At 34.9% G+C, this 18,457-nt stretch overlaps 1 protein-coding gene across 1 annotated transcript in view; it reads left to right on the forward strand.

Moving 5' to 3' along the window:
• The window catches only part of SEMA3A (semaphorin 3A), a 231,017-nt gene that overhangs the window by 188,255 nt on the left and 24,305 nt on the right, over window positions 1-18,457 (forward strand). The window contains exons 11-12 of the mRNA XM_060156161.1: window positions 2,491-2,710; window positions 6,188-6,279. Of these exons, the coding sequence (XP_060012144.1) occupies window positions 2,491-2,710; window positions 6,188-6,279 (312 nt within the window). The remainder of the gene's footprint in view (window positions 1-2,490; window positions 2,711-6,187; window positions 6,280-18,457) is intronic.

Genomic DNA, 18,457 nt, shown 5'->3' on the forward strand with positions numbered 1-18,457 from the left:
GAGGTGATACCTCATTGCAGTTTTGATTTGCATTTCTCTAATGATTAGTGATGTTGAGCATCCTTTCATGTGTTTGTTGGCAATCTGTATATCTTCGTTGGAGAAATGTCTATTTAGGTCTTCTGCCCATTTTTGGATTGTTTTTTTTTTTTTTTTGATATTGAGCTGCATGAGCTGCTTGTAAATTTTGGAGATTAATCCTTTGTCTGTTGCTTCATTTGCAAATATTTTCTCCCATTCTGAGGGTTGTCTTTTTGTGTTGTTTATGGTTTCCTTTGCTATACAAAAGCTTTTAAGTTTCATTAGGTCCCATTTGTTTATTTTTGTTTTTATTTCCATTTCTCTAGAAGGTGATAACCCTAAGAATCTTTAAGGAAATAATTTCATATGATGAAAAAACTTGTTCTTTAAGTTTAACCATTATTTTAATTTCATGTCAGTTTTATTGTTAAATTCAAGTAAATGATGTTTTTAGATGAGTTTATTAGGCATAGGATGTTTTTAATCTTTATTTTCTGTAAAATTTTTTGCTAAACTTATTTATGAGCATTTCATAAAGATTACTTCTAGCTGATGGAGCTTGTAGGTAAAAAACCTGAATAGGCTTTCAGAAGAAAAAATGAACAAGATAGACTATCCATTGATTATAAGAAGCCCGTTTTAACAGATTTATGCATACATACATATTTATATGTGTGTGTGTGTGTGTGTGTGTCTATGTATATAAAATAGTATATACAGTAGCCCAATAATTGTTCCCATTTCACAGATGAAGACTCTGAGGCAAAGAGAGGAGCCAAGATTCATTCCAGGCAGTTTGATTCTAGAGCCTGAATTCTCACCCATTGTTCATAGAGAGTTGTTATGACATGGTCCATTAAGTCAGCAGTATGAACCAAGTGCTGGAGGCAGAAGACAGAAAGCACTGCCTAAGCTAGGAATTAGGGAGGGGCTGCCAAGAGGAGGCAACACCTTGCTCCGTGAATAAAATTCCCTTAGATCAATCCATTAATCCCAAAAGGGGGCAGCTGAGAATATGTCGTTCCATCAACACTACTGGAGAAAAACATATTGAGGCCTTCAAGCAGTGTGTCAATAGAAGGGCATTTTCTTTATTTTTAAAGAAAAACCTACAGCTTAAGTAATACTAAATACAAAAATAAAAGTAAGGCAAGAAAGTGAGACAAATTGTAAGATAAAAATCTAAAATAAGTCTCTTTTGCAATCATTTCTAAATTTTTGCAAGTAGTTTTTAAATGGTGGTAGAAAAGCAAAAAAAATTAATGTTACAAAATATGTTTTATCGTTTCTTCTACGAGTTTATACAGCTATTTGATATTTCTATAACATTAAATAAATAATTTTTTTAATTTACTTAAATAAAAAGTAATTCCCTAAATCCCTTAACTGTTATATTAGTGTATTATTGTGTGTGTATCTGTATACTACATACATATATATTCATAAAGAGATACTCTTCCCGTTTCAAAATAGCTTTATTTCATTTCTCATGAATTATTAATGATCTGTGTTAAGGTAATGGCAGAGACAATTGATTTCTCCTTCTAAGCCTCTTGTTAGATCAAGAACCACTCAACTACATTTCAGCTCTCAAACTCTTACATTAAATGGCAGAAATTAGTTAAGTGTAAGACAAAAAGCAAGAGACTGGAGTTACTGTACTCTGAATGCTTGCACCACATAATTAAATGCAGTGAAAAGAGACAGTAAAATCTGAATTTTCTTGTTTTTGTCTTACTGCCTTAAGTGGAGCATTTAAATCCAGAGGTGATATTATGACAGTGTACAGCACAGCATCCTGTCTGGCTCTCCCTATAGCCATCATCTGTTCTGCTTGGTCCATTCTGATTGGTCAGTTTCTGTGCCATGCAAGTTGTTAACACCTTGAATAACACATCTCCTTATCCCTAGAATTACTGTAATTATTAAAGAAATAATACTTTTGGTCCTTTTTATGGTACTTTTTCAGGGTTATGTTAAAAATAAGGCAATAAAGAATAGTTTATATTGTCTTTTACTTTGAAGAGAGCATTTATATTTTAGCATAATACCATAGGGAGAAATGAAATGCATTCAAGAAAATTTTTGATTTTCTCTAATCTAATGATTAATAGCATTTAGTTATAACATATTCCACTCATTATTTCAAATACTTCATTTAAACATAAAGTATATGGTGTTGTCACTAATAGAGGCATCAGACTTCTCTTGTACACTGAATTCATTAGATGCATTTGCAATTTTTGGTAAGAAATGATGACATCCCATCGAGACTTAAAATATGTTTAGAAAATGTACATTATATATTACATCTACTAATTTAAGTAAAATTATTTTGTTTTTTAGTTTAACAGTTACTTTAAAAATTACAGATTTAGATTCCTAGCTCATTGAGGCCATATATTATATAAATTATAATCCTATTCATTATATTTTAATCAAAAGATAATATTTTCTTTATCTTAATAGTGTCCCAGTAAAACATTTGGTGGATTTGAGTCTACAAAAGACCTTCCTGATGATGTTATAACATTTGCCAGAAGTCATCCAGCCATGTACAACCCAGTGTTTCCTATTAATAACCGGCCGATAATGATCAAAACAGACGTAAATTACCAGTTTACACAAATTGTAGTAGATCGAGTGGATGCAGAAGATGGCCAGTATGATGTCATGTTTATTGGAACAGGTAAATGTTTTAACTTCAGCTCTAAATGTTCTTCCAGAACATTGCATCTAACTAATTAAGTATACTAAGAACTGAAGGAAGACTTTATAGTCACTCTCAAGATATAGTTAACCTCTAATAAATGACTAAAAAACCTGAACATTCTCCCATTCCAATGTGTTATTTTTTTAGGCAAGTTGACATATATTTATTAATTTAAATTAAATTTCCTTTTCAATCAAAAGTTGATAAATGTAATCAGGTAAAGCTATTGATTAGGTGAACAATCAATGTCTATAATTGAATCATAACTCTTTTCTGAACAGTGGCTTTTCAGGACAAAAATGTATTGCTCAAATCCCAAGACATTCAATAAAAGTTCTAGAATATATTGATGCAAAATTATCCGAACTTTAAAATTATCATAGAGTGCAAATCTTCCAGAAAATAAATTTTGGCAACAAAATTTGTTTAGTGTTTTTACCATACAATGAGAAGGAAAACAAAGCAAAATAAAACTTCATCAGAAGACCAACAGAGTGGACCTAAGGAATCGTCAGATACATTTTAGATCCATTTCTATAGACATTTAGTGACGTATTTTTTACCAATTCCATGATTAGAAACATTTTATAGGTATATTTTCAGGATGAATTCCATTGCTTTTATGACATATTATTTTATTTTTACCCTACTCTCTTTAATAATACTTTTTTAAAAGCACCAGTTACAAATCTGAAACTTGCTACTTAGGGTCAGATTCCAAGGTAATAAATTCCTAGTCTCCATTAACGTTGTTAACTGAAATAAATCAATAGGAAACAGAGTGAGTGCTCCACTGAAACCTGTATAATAACATTTATTTTCCCTTGGTGAGAACAGAGAAAGAAATTGCATTAAGTACAGGGGAATGCCAACTGCACAGTAAGTGCTTTAAAGACTTAAAGTTTTATAACAAAATTGTGAAATACGTTATCAAGTGTAAGTGTCAGGTTCTGAGCAATACATTACAGTCTGCTTTTATGAGTGAGAAAGTTTCTCTATCAAATAAAGGAATCCCAGGGAGACCTGGAGTTCAATAAAAGTCAATGAATTGCAAGTATCAACTTCTGGTTATAAATACCTTGAGAAATTATAAGATGATAGGATTTCTCTTCAATTAATATTAGTTTATCACTAATGTCAAATTATAATTAGATCTCTCTACAGAGTAGTTAAACTTGTTCAGTAATGTCACACTTACCTTTTTCTTCACCTCTGGCCTAAACATGTTGAGAAGTCCCCCACTCATTGTCAATGCAACAAAAGCTTGCTTCCAGCTATTTGACCAAAGAAACCTAATCATGAATTTTCAGTTCTTCTTGGACGCAAGCCGTCTTTAAAGGAACCAATTTCATGAGCACGTTGAATGTCTGATGATGTGGATGGCTATCGGTCAGCACAGAACAGGGTCATCTGTCAACAAAGTAAATTGATTACAGTAATTTTATCTTTTAAGTAAGTTACACATTGATCCTAGTTGAGTAATCTGATTCAATTTGTGTGAAATTGTTTGAAATACTACTCAGTAAAACTTGATCTGGAACACAGATAAAGTTATTTTGGGGTATTGGAGAATGATCAGAGGCACTGAGTATATTAACCTAATTTACCTTTAATCTTTGGTGTTATGAGTAATCTAAGGTCCTGTAAACAGAAGGATCTGCTTAAAAGAGGGATTTTTTTTTTTTTGACTTTACAACGGATACACTAGCAACCTTTCTTGGTCTCATATAGCATATCATATTGATCCCTTGAAAATGGTTATCTGTCATATGAATACATTGAATTATTTTTCTGGTGTAACTTTACTGGTAAGATTTTCTTCTCGAATAATTAGACTGTTTAATTTGATTAAAATGAGCCAATTGAAGCTAAAAATATTTGATCAACTGATCAGAAATGGTATGTTGAAGAGTCAAATTTTTGAATTTAATACATCTCTGTTCTTTATTCTATCAAGAATAGGAACCCATCTGTAAATACTGGAAAATAGTAGCTTCTTAACCGCACTTAGAGTAAAAGTGCCAGGTCTTATCATTAAAACAATTTACCTCTTTTAACGATGAATCAACAGTGCTTTAAATCTCTATAAAATGTATTTATTTTAACAGTTTTCATTATTTATGGTTCTGAATTTAAAAATTTTTTAGTACTCTGAAGTTGATTGAACAGCATGTTAATTAAACCAATTTGCTAACCAAAATTGATTAGCCAGTTGTTGAAAAACCACTGTAATAAGTAATCCAAGGTATTTACTTTGAGAAATCAGATTATTGTCATTTATCAGGTAATGGTCATTGAGCTGTTGTTAGGGGCCTCTAACTACTAAAGTCTTCCTCGTGGGAAGAAGGTGAGCAGCCAGGCTCTGAGGCTCTAACTACTTTTGTTGCTTGACAACATTCCTTCCATTTTGCTTATATTTTAAGTATTCATAGTAGTTCCTGGTTGCATAACAAAAATGGGAAAAACTTGTAATGTCAAGCTGGTAATTTTTTTCTTTTTTTAGTATATTTTGTTATAGAATGAAAGATTCTTTACATTCTATAGTGCTTTACAATTTTCAAAAGTTTCACACAGATGATTTCATATAACCCCATAATAACCCTTTTTTCCCCACCCCTATATTGCCCCTCCCCCTTCTGCCTCCCCACTGGTAACCACTCATTTTGTTCTCTGTATCTGTGAGTCAGCTTCTTTTTTTGTTATAGTCACTAATTTGTTGACTTTTTAGATTCCATGTATAACAGATATCGTACAGTGTTTGTATTTCTGTCTGACTTATTTTACTTAGTATAATGCCCACCAAATCCACCCAAGTTGCTATAAATGGCAACATTTCCTTTTTTTTATGGCTGAGTAGTAGTCCATTGTATATACATATACCACATCTCCTTTATCCATTCATCTGTTGATAGCAATTGTAAATAGTGCTGCTAGGAACATTGGAATACATGTATCTTTTTGAATTAGTGTTTTGGGTTTGGTTTGTTTTGTTTTGTTTTGGCTATATACCCTGGAGTGAAATTCCTGGGTCATATACTATTTTTAGTTTTTTTTTGAGAAACCTCAACACTGTCAAACTGGTATTATTTTTAGTTTAGTTTTGTTTTGTTTTTGAGACACCTGATAGTTGAGATTAAAAATACAAATAATCCAACCTAGTGATTATTATATATATATATATTTTTTTTTTAATTACACAGGTTTAGGATAAAATCATCTCCAAAGCTTCAGATATTTCTAAAAATTCAACTATTTTTATTCCATAGCTATGTTTATACTTTATCTAGTTTCATGAAATGAATTTGTATATATTACTAATGCTGTAACAATAAAATAAATTTTAAAATGCTGACGTCAAAATGTTCTTTCTGGTCAAATACTGATTTCATGCATTAACACTAAACTCTGTTCAGATCTATTTAAATTGTGGTCTTCTCCACTTTTCTTTCAAAGATGTTGGAACCGTTCTTAAAGTAGTTTCAATTCCTAAGGAGACTTGGCATGATTTAGAAGAAGTTCTGCTGGAAGAAATGACAGTTTTTCGGGTGAGTGCTGCTTAATTTCAAGTGTCAACAAGTTCCCTTGTATGTCTTTCCCCCAGGACAGCTGCACAGTGAACTTGGTATGGACAAGCAGTCTAGCATACCCTTCTAATTAGCTTGTCAATTAGAAAGCCAGACACTAGTCAAAATAAACCTTGAAACTTTCAATGCTAGTTAAATCAAAAAATGTAAAGAAATATATCCTTGGCTCATATTTTGTTTTCTCAATGATAAATTATATGATTTACATTTTATATTATTTATGTAAGTTACCTCAATGAACAAACCCTGTGTGCCTCCTACCCTCCAAATCCCCTCTTTCACACTTAATGGTATAACTGGGATGATAGGTAACTTCCATGAATGTATTAAAGGAAATACATTCAGAATGATAACGGAATGAAGACATTTCAATAATTTTTTAGCTTATTTGTGAATTGTTTTATCATATTTTCCTAAAGAAATCATTTGTTAGCAAAAAAAAGTTTGAGGTTTTATACCACTTGTGGAAAATCTGTTATGAATTCCTAGTCTACACAATTATGAAGAGTACAGATAGTTGTCCTTTTGTCCTGAATCACTGATGGCCCAAGTAGGTTTATATAGGATTGGGGGTAGAGGCAGCAGTATATGGATTGAAGTGAGGGAGGAAAACTGAAGTAATGTAACATACACCACATTCCTTTTAGAAAGCCAGCTAGGAGGAAGAGTTTGAATTGAAGCACACCTTGATATAAATCATTTATGAAATATAACAGAGAAATAGATGCCTATCAAAGGTGTTATTTCAGTTTTTGATAAAAAAAGGCAAAAATCTGAGACATTTATAACTGCAAAATAATCTGGAATTAGAAGAATTTCATGGACAGAAAATGAGAAAATATAGGATCTAGTCTCACAACTTAACATTATCTCATTTAGTCTCCAGAAATCTCACTTTATCTATAAAATGAAGTGGATGAATTAAAGTTTTCAGTTGATTAAATATTTTGATTGTAAGGAAAATCTTCCCAAGACTTCTTTTAGCCCCATACTTCTAGACCAGTTTATTAACACAATAGAGCTCTAGCTCACTATTCAGTAATACTTTGAAGAGAAAATAAAGTAAAATATGGCAAGCTTTTAATATATATATATAGATTCAAGTAAAGTTATGATTAGCTTTGAAACAGATAACTGGTACATCATGACACAGACATCTTGTAATAACTAAACAATGTTCTAATGGGAAGGGCTTAGGTTCTTCAGTCATAGCTAGCTACATGGCAGTTCTGTTTGGAACCCATACAGTCCCTCTGAGCTTCCCTAGCAGGAAAAATAATACCCACCTCACAAGGAAGCTAGAAGAATTAGAGACACTATATGTAGAACATCCAGGACAGTGCCAGCTCCTGTGCTTAGAATCTTATTGTCAATATAATTTTACTTGTTTTAGTTTGTCTACACTGAATATAAGCCACATTCTCAGTAGCCTTCTCTACTAATCCTTGGTTTAAGTCTTAGAATAACACAGTCATCATAATTCTAGTACGATTTTTAAAATCAGGCACTTGGACCTTACTTTGTCTGGTATAGAATGATGACTAATCCCTATCTTTCACCAAGTCCCATTTCATTATTTACGCATTGATACTTTATCCTACAAATTCAAAACTACAATTATGCAAATAGACTGTGTCAGTAATACAGAGCCCATCTAGATTTAGCAAACAAATTATGGGCACTGAGGGGCAGATACATATACTGCTGTCTTGTGTCCATTGTTGTGTCTTCAGAGCCTAAAGTGTGTTTTCAACCTACATTTATTAAATGAACAAAGGAATCAGTATTTACGCAAAAATGAAAAATGAGAAATTAAAGAGTTTAAGGTCTTCTTAGGGAGACCCCACTTAAGGTGAGGTGCCAGAGTATGAGGAAGATAAACCGAGAACAGCAAAAAGTTATCCTGCTGATTATATCCCATATTATTCTAGTAGAAAAAAATTTTTACCAATTCTGTATTTTTGGAAATCTATATTACCACCACTGTAGCAAATGAAGTTGCAGGAGTAGTAAAATATTGTTAACTTTAGAATTTCTTAACTATTTCCAGAATCTTTTACTTTTGAATTTGTCATGGTTCCTTTGCGTATTCCCCTTCAGTTATAGTATATGATTATAACAAGTTCCATTTACTAATTCAACTGTAAACAAACATGTCTACCATGGTCCTGGCACAATGCTAATCATCATCTCTGGTGATTCAGAGATGAACACTATAAACATGGTCCCTGACCTTGTGTAGCTTAGAGACTCTTCCATGTTATCCTTCATAGTTTCAAGTACTTAATTTATTATCTTTTAGTACAACTAAGTTTTATCTTGTAGAATTGTATCATTATGTCATGCCATTAAAAAAATAAGGTTCTTTTTATCTATTATTTTCCAGGATTTTATGAATCAGAATATGTATAATTTTGCAGTACTACTGTGTTCTAGCTAATTTTCAATCCCTACATCTCTGGGATTTTAAGTTTACATTTCACATCTTATCTTTGTTTTTTAATAGTAAATCAAATTTTAGTTTAAAAATATTACTTTAAGCTGATCTATTAAATGACTTTTAACAAAATCTTGAGAGGTTGGAAGCCAGCCATCTTGCCAACCCAAATATTTAATGTCTATTAGATTTTGTTAGTGTTTTGCAATTTCCAGAGAAATACACAGCCGAATTACACTTATGATAACTATTGAATGACTTTTTTGTGGTTTTTTAAGATGTCATGAGAGAGGTTCTTTATTCAGTTTTTAACAATTAGGTATGGATACGTAATATTGTGCTTTCATGGAAATGATTGTTTACGAGTTTATAATTTTGTTAAAGGATTGTTTGCAACGTGGGACACATCTTCCAGAGATAAATGTTCCATTTTTCTCCCATATTCTGTTTTATGCATTGTTGTCATTATTATTTCTTTGGCACCCAAGTAGACAAAACGTATTTGGGCAGAGTTTAGAGAAATATTTTCTTTCAACATTCTGTTCTATCAGGCAAAGTTCATACATATATTGTGGTCTAGCAATTGGAATATTTCACTGTCAAACTTTGTTTAATTTTGCAGAAGGAGGGCAAAAAACACATTAAAGCAATTTCTATATACACTGAAACAAGCGGAGAAATGTTACAGTTTCTGTATTTTTATTTGAGCCTTGCAAGTCATTCCATTTAACATAAAATAAAATTTAAAAGGGTTAATTTGAGCACTGTGGTAGTTTGACAAGGTAAATAGACAAGGAACAGATTTAGGGTCTTGGTGGTATCTGATACTCTCGGATTTTAAAAAGAAAGACATTTAATGTCAACCAACCAGTTAATTTTACCATAATATCATCTCCAGGAGACCATGTTCATTATGTGTCTTTGCTAGACTGAATAACCAAACCTCATATAAAATCCGGAATTAAAGCCAGTACTATGTCCATTGCCATCTTGAGGTTGGTTTTAGGAAAACACCCTGGCTAATCACAGAACATTCCAGTGGTTCCAGTTACATCTAAGATACTTTTTTTCTGGGTGAAATCAAATCCCGATCAGAGTATAGAAAGAAAAATATTCCTCAGTAATAAAATTTCCATTTTAGAGTAAAATTTTTGTAGGTAACAAGATGTGAGATAAAATTGGCCTTGGTATAAGACTCTAGAAATGACTTTAAATAGCCATTATATATTCAAAATGGTATCAAAGTACTAAGACACAAACCTGATTCCAAATATTACTTGTAACCATAAATTGGTGTTTGAATCTCATTTACTATGTGATTCCAAACAAGTTGGTTAAAGTCAGTTGAGGCTCCACTTCTTCATTTCATAATTTTTTTTTAATGAAGATTACTGGTAAATTGTAGCTATTGTTAACTAGTTATACTAATGAAAATCTCATTTAAAATAAATGCTTGAAAATTCTACACCTATACCTTGTTAAAAAAATATTCAAAAGGTATGAAAACCAGACGTATGCTGATTTTTACTTTACTCACATTGAGATTTTTTTTTTTCCCAGTCCAAAGAGGGTTTTACTTTTGAGACAGTGAGGTGTTCAAGTCGCAATGCATTTAGTACAGTGGGTTTTATTTATAGTCCTATTGACTGCAAAGGATTGCAAGGCAGTTACATTGATAACGCATGCATTTTAAACCCAATTTATGCAATATTCCATGAACAGCTGAGCAAATAAATGAAAGAGTTTAATTTTCATTCAAATGTAAATCATAATTGATGCTTTCCAAAACCTAGTCTATTAACTCATTCTAAAGGAGCATCAGCATGCGTAGCATCCAGGGAGCTCTGTCAGATTCTCCTGGGATCAGCAGGTTGAAAAGCTCTGCAAGTGTGCAAGTTTAATAAGGACTAGATTAAAATATCTGAAAAAAATATATAGCAAATTAGAGTCATAGAAAATCTTGAAAAGATGCTAAGTTTTTAATTTCATTTTTACTTGGACTCCAGTTAAATTTGCTCTTGAAACCAGTTTCATGAAAATGTTTATGAAGCTACATCTGTTTTAAATGAAAGTTGTATTCATCACCAACTAGGGCTCAGAAAAAAATATAGCTTATTTAAATGAATGTCATCTTAATATATTGTCTATTAAAATTCAACCGCAGGCAGCATATAGCACATCCTATTCCAAACTGTTATTACTTCCCTGGTCTGAAAAATAAGTTTCTTTTAATTAAGAGATTCTAGGATCTTAATTGAAGAACGTTAAATTATAATATGGCACAATGGAATTTCTTGTGTTTTGGGGTTTGTTTTGTTTTACAATTTATGTATGAAGTGATCATTTCCATCTACCTTACAGACATTTAATTTTTTGTATTGTCAATGAATGTGAAATGTCTGAAAATTCACCAGCTTCACTTTTATATAGTTTCACTGAAGTTTTTAAAAGAACTGAGACATAGCTAACTTTCATTTTAATTATACTAGCTGTTGATTCTCTAAGAAGTACTTTCCTTGTACCTTGGCTGTAAAATTTATTTCATGAAAGTCCCTATGAAGTTAGCTGCTTACATAACCACTTTTCCTGTGAAACTCTTAGAATGGAAGAAGCTGCTATGGAATATTTTCCTAACTCTTTTGAATTATTTGTTTGGGTTCACTTATTCCAATATTATGTAAACCTAAATACAATTGTCAGTTTTATCTTTTAAAACTAAAAATCTATGATGAATTGGCCCCTTGATTTTTGTGATTTGATGCTACTAAATTCCAAAGATCTTATTTCTGTATAGGGAAAATTGGTAGATATTTCTTTCATCATAGTTGTCTTTATGATTGACAGTTCCTATAGAAAATTATTTTTAATATCATTAAACTCTGAAAATAGGAAATTATGGGAAATCTCTAACTTATCCCATCAAATTAATTTACATTCTAAATCATTTGTCTCATTTGTGTCTCAGGCAGGTTGTCTTAAATTTGTTAACAAAATTCTGTGCTCAGCTTAGATGTCAGGGTTCAAAGTGGAAATTTGCAATTCTGCAGTACTCAGGGGGTAATTAAAGCCACAAGAGTGGATAAGCCCACCAGGAACAATGTGGCATCCAAAGAAGAGCGGAAAGGAGTCAGCAAGGCAAGGCAAGTATATGAGGAATGGCTGGAGATAGAAAAGACTGAAAAAGGCTGAGAATAGTCAATAAAGAGTTTCAAGGCATAATGAAATCTAAAGGAGGAAGCAGTCAAGAAGAAATGACTGGTCAATAGTGCCATATCAAACAAGAACTCTAGCAATAATAATAGACTGAAAGCTTCCATTCAGCATCAGTGATTTCTCTTTCTGAGAATCGTAGGCCACCTCTCTAGAGTAAGGGCTAGACTCAGTGGGCTGAGGGATGAATGGCACTGAATGGACATGAAGAAGTAAAGATGGTGAGTATAGAATATTCAGATTATTTTCAAAGAAATTACAGCTAACTTTAAAGGATTAAGGAAAAACTTCCTTTAAAGGATGGCCTCCTTTATCTCATATACAAATTCAGTTGAAGGAACAGAGTATAATGGGGAGAGTAAAAGAGTAGGAGAGAGGGGGAAAATTGGTAGGGAATTCATTTATTCATTCATTCACTCATTCATTATTTAACAAATATTTATTGACAACTTGCAAATTACACTTAACCTTTGAACAACTTGGGGGTTAGGCACACCAACCCTTCAGGCAGGGGAAAATCTGAGTATAACTTTACAGTTGGCCCTCCATATCTGTGGTTTTGCATCAATGGATTCATCCAGCGCTGATGGTGTAGTACTATAGTATTTACAATTGAAAAAAATCCACATCTAAGTGGACCCACAAAGTTCAAACCCCTTTTGTTCAAGGGTCAACTGTAGGAGCAACAATCCCAGGTATGTGGCAGTGCACGAAACAGCCCCAAATCCCGGGCCTAAATTAGTGTGTCGGGCGGTAGAGGGGTGGGGAGGGCTGGGGCCAGGGGAAGATAAACAATTAAGAAAATATATGAGAGATTGGTTCAAGATGATGGAGTAGAAGGGCGTGCTCTCACTCCCTCTTGCAAGGACACCAGAATCACAACTAACTGCTGAACAGTCATCAACAAGAAGACACTGGAACTCACCAAAACAGATACCCCACATCCAAAGACAAAGGAGAATCCACAATGAGATGGTAGGAGGGGTGCAATCACAATAAAATCAAATCCCATAATTGCTGGGTGGGTGACTCACAAACTGGAGAACACTTATACCACAGAAGTCCACACACAGGAATGAAGGCTCTGAGCCCCAAGTCAGGCTTCCCAACCTGGGGGTCTCGCAATGGGAGGAGGAATTCCTAGAGAATCAGACTTTGAAAGCTAGCGGGATTTCATTGCAGGACTCTGACAGGACTGGGGAAAAGAGAGACTCTACTCTTTCAGGGCACACACAAAGTAGTGTGTGCATCAGGACCCAGGGGAAGGAGCAGTGACCCCATAGGAGACTGAGCCAGACCTACCTGCTAGTGTTGGAGGGTCTCCTGCAGAGGTGGGGCAGGGGGTGCTGTGGCTCACCGTGGGGACAAGGACACTTGCAGCACAAGCTCTGGGAAGTACTCCTTGGCGTGAGCCCTCCCAGAGTCTGCCACTAGCCCCAGCAAAGAGCCTGGGTAGGCTCCAGTGTTGGGTCACCTCATCCCAAACAACCAACAGGGAGGGAACCCAGCCCCATCCATCAGCAGTCAAGTGGATTAAAGTTTTACTGAGCTCTGCCCACCAGAGCAACAGTCAGCTCTACCCACCACCAGTCCCTCCCAGCAGGAAACTTGCACAAGCTTCTTAGATAGCCTCATGCACCAGAGGGCAGACAGCGGAAGCAAGGACAACTACAGTCCTGCAGCCTGTGGAACAAAAACCACATTCACAGAAAGATAGACGAGATGAAAAGGCAGAGGGCTATGTACCAGATGAAGGAACAAGATAAAACCACAGAAAAACAACTAAATGAAGTGTAGACAGGCAACCTTCCAGAAAAAGAATTCAGAATAGTGACAGTGAAGATGATCCAGAACCTTGGAAAAAGAATGGAGGCAAAGATCGAGAAGATGCGAGAAATGTTTAACAAAGACCTAGAAGAATTAAAGGACAAACAAACAGAGATGAACAATACAATAACTGAAATGAAAAATACACTAGAAGGAATCAACAGCAGAATAACTGAGGCAGAAGAACAGGTAAGTGACCTGGAAGACAGAATGTTGGGATTCACTGCTGCAGAACAGAATAAAGAAAAAAGAATGAAAAGAAATGAAGAAAGCCTAAGAGACGTCTGAGACAACATTAAATGCAACAACATTCACATTATAGGATCCCAGAAGGAGAAGAGAGACAGAAAGGACCCGAGAAAATATTTGAAGAGATTATAGTCGAAAACTTCCCTAACACGGGAAAGGAAATAGCCACCCAGGTCCAGGAAGCACAGAGAGTCCCATACAGGATAAACCCAAGGAGAAACACACCGAGACACATAGTAATCAAATTGGCAAAATTTAAAGACAAATTATTAAAAGCAGCAAGGGAAGAATGACAACATACAAGGGAACTCCCATAAGGTTAACAGCTGATTTCTCAGCAGAAACTCTACAAGCCATAAGGGAGTGGCATGGTATACTTAAAGTGATGAAAGGGAAGAACCTACAACCAAGATTACCCGGCAAGGATCTCGTTCAGATTCAATGGAGAAATCAAAAGCTTTACAGACAAGCAAAAGTAGAGAGAATTCAGCACCACAAAACCAGCTCTACAAGTGCTAAAGGAATTTCTCTAACTGGGAAACACAAGAGAAGAAAAAGACGCACAAAAACAAACCCAAAACAATTAAGAAAATGGTAATAGGAACATCATATAGATAATTACCTAAAATGTGAATGGATTAAATGCTCCAACCAAAAGACACATCCTTGCTGAATGGATACAAAAATGAGACCCATCTATATGCTGTCTACAAGAGACCCACTTCAGACCTAGGGACACATTCAGACTGAAAGTGAGGGGATGGAAAAAGATATTCCATGCAAATGGAAATCAATAAAAGCTGGAGTAGCAATACTCATATCAGATAAAATAGAGTTTAAAATAAAGAATGTTACAAGAGAAAAGGAAGGACACTACATAGTGATCAAGGGATCAATCCAAGAAGAAGATATAACAATTATAAATGTCTATGCACCCAACATAGGAGTACCTCAATATATAAGGTAACTGCTAAGAGCTATAAGAGAGGAAATCGACAGTAACACAGTAATAGTGGGGACTTTAACACCTCACTTACACCAATGGACAGATCGTCCAAAAAATGAAAATAAACAGAAGCTTTAAATGACACAATAGACCAGATAGATTTAATTGATATTTATAGGACATTCCATCCAAAAACAGCAAATTACACTTTCTCCTGAAGTGCACATGGAAATTTCTCCAGGATAGATCACATCTTGTGTCACAAATCAAGCCACAGTAAGTTTAAGAAAACTGAAATCCTATCAAGCATCTTTTCTGACCACAACACTATGAGAGTAGAAATCAATTACAGGGGAAAAAAGGTAAAAAACACAAACACATGGAGGCTAAATAATACGTTACTAAATAACCAAGAGATTACTGAAGACATCAAAGAGGAAATCAAAAAATACCTAGAGACAAATGACAGTGAAAAGACAACGATCCAAAACCTATGGGATGCAGCAAAAGCATTCTAAGAGGGACGTCTATAGCTATACAAGCCTACCTCAAGAAACAAGAAACATCTCAAATAAACAATCTAACCTAACACCTAAAGGAACTAGAGAAAGAAGAACAAACAAAACCCAAAGTTAGCAGCAGGAAAGCAATCATAAAGATCAGAGCAGAAATAAATGGCATAGAAACAAAAAAAAAACTATAGCAAGGATCAATAAAACTAAAGGCTGGTTCTTTAAGAAGATAAACAAAATTGATAAACCATTAGATTCATCAATAAAAAGAGGGAGAGGACTCAAGTCAATATTAGAAATGAAAAGGAAGTTACAACGGACACGGCAGAAAAAGAAAGCATCCTAAGAGACTACTACAGTCAACTCTATGCCAATAAAATGGACAACCTGGAAGAAATGGACAAATTCTTAGGTATAACCTTCCAAGACTGAACCAGGAAGAAATAGAAAATATGAACAGACCAATCACAAGTAATGAAATTGAAACTGTGATTAAAAATCTTCCAAAAAACAAAAGTCCAGAACTAGATGGCTTCACAAGTGAATTCTTTCAAACATTTAGAGAAGAGCTAACACCCATCCTTCTCATACTCTTCCAAAAAATTGCACAGGGGGCTTCCCTGGTGGCGCAGTGGCTGAGAATCTGCCTGCCAATGCAGGGGACACGGGATCGAGCCCTGGTCTGGGAAGATCCCACATGCCGCGGAGCAGCTAGGCCTGTGAGCCACAACTACTGAGCCTGCGCGTCTGGAACTTGTGCTCCACAACAAGAGAGGCCGTGATAGTGAGAGGCCCACGCACCGCAATGAGGAGTGGCCCCCGCTCGCCACAACTAGAGAAACCCCATGCACAGAAACGAAGACCGAACACAGTCATAAATAAATAAATAAATAAATAAATAAAAATTGCACAGGAAGGAACACTCCCAAATTCATTCTTGAGGCCACCATCACCCTGATACCAAAACCAAAGACACTACAAAGGAAAATTACAGACCAATATCATTCATGAATATAGATGCAGAAATCCTCAACAAAATACTAGCAAACAGAATCCACCAACACATTAAAAGGATCATACACCATGATCAAGTGGGATTTATCCCAAGGATGCAAGGATTCTTCAGTATACGCAAATCAATCAGTGTGATACACCATATTAACAAATTGAAGAATAAAAACCATATGATCATCTCAACAGATGCAGAAAAAGCTTTTGACAAAATTCAATACGCATTTATGATAAAAACTCTCCAGAAAGTGGGCATAGAGGGAAACTACCTCAACATAATAAAGGCCCTATACAACAAACCCACAGCAAACATCATTCTTTTTTTTTTTTTTTTTTTTTTTTTTGCGGTACGCGGGCCTCTCACTGTTGTGGCCTCTCCAGTTGCAGAGCACAGGCTCTGGACGTGCAGGCTCAGCGGCCATGGCTCACGGGCCCAGCCGCTCTGCAACATGTGGGATCTTCCCGGACCGGGGCATGAACCCGTGTCCCATGCATTGGCAGGTGGACTCTCAACCACTGTGCCACCAGGGAAGCCCCAAACATCATTCTTAATGGTGGAAAACTGAAATCATTTCCTAAAGATCAGAAACAAGACAAGGATGTCCACTCTCACCACTATTATGCAACATAGTTTTGGAAGTCCTAGCCATGGCAGTCAGAGGAGAAAAAGAAATAAAAGGAATACAAGTTGGAAAAGAAGAAGTAAAACTGTCACTGTTTGCAGGTGACATGATACTATACATAGAGAATCCTAAAGATGCCACCAGAAAACTATTAGAGCTAATCAATGAATTTGGTAAAGTTGCAGGATACAAAATGAATGCACAGAAATCTCTTGCATTCCTATACACTAATGCTGAAAAATCTGAAAGAGAAATTAAGGAAACACTCCCATTTACCATTGCAACAAAAAGAATAAAATACCTATGAATATGCTTACCTAAGGAGACAAAAGACCTGTATGCAGAAACTATAAGACACTGATGAAAGAAATTAAAGATGATACCAGCAGATGGAGAGATATACCATGTTCTTGGATTGGAAGAATCAATGTTGTGGAGATGACTATACTACCCAAAGCAATCTACAGATTCAGTGCAATCCCTATCAAATTACCAATGGTATGTTTTACAGAACCAGAACAAAAACTCTTAAAATTTGTATGGAGACACAAAAGACCCCAAATAGCCAAAGCAGTCTTGAGGGAAAAAAATGGTGCTGGAGGAATCAGGCTCCCTGACTTCAGACTATACTACAAAGCTACAGTAATCAAAAGACAACATGGTAGTGGCACAGAAACAGAAATATAGATCAATGAACAGGATAGAAAGCCCAGAGATAAACCCACACACCTATGGTCAACTAATCTATGATAAAGGAGGCAGCAATATACAATGGAGAAAAGACAGTCTCTTCAATAAGTGGTGCTGCGAAAACTGGACAGCTACATGTAAAAGAATGAAATTAGGACACTCCCTAACACCATACACAAAAATAAACTCAAGATGGATTAGAGACCTAAATGTAAGACCGGACACTATAGAACTCTTAGAGGAAAACATAGGAAGAACATTCTTCAACATAAATCACAGCAAGATCTTTTTTGATCTACCTGCTAGAGTAATGGAAATAAGAACAAAAATAAACAAATGGGACCTAATGAAACTTCAAAGCTTTTGCACAGCAAAGGAAACCATAAACAAGATGAAAAGACAACCCTCAGAATGGGAGAAATTATTTGCAAACGAATCAACAGACAAAGGGTTAATCTCCAAAATATATAAACAGTTCATGCCGTTTAATATTAAAAACACAAACAACCGAATCCAAAAATGGGCAGAAGACCTAAATGGACATTTCTCCAAAGAAGACATACAGATGGGCAAGAAGCACATGAAAAGCTGCTCAACATTACTAATTATTAGAGAAATGCAAATCAAAACTACA

This window comes from Lagenorhynchus albirostris, chromosome 8 (genome assembly GCF_949774975.1).
Source record: "Lagenorhynchus albirostris chromosome 8, mLagAlb1.1, whole genome shotgun sequence".
Taxonomy (NCBI): Eukaryota; Metazoa; Chordata; class Mammalia; order Artiodactyla; family Delphinidae; genus Lagenorhynchus; species Lagenorhynchus albirostris.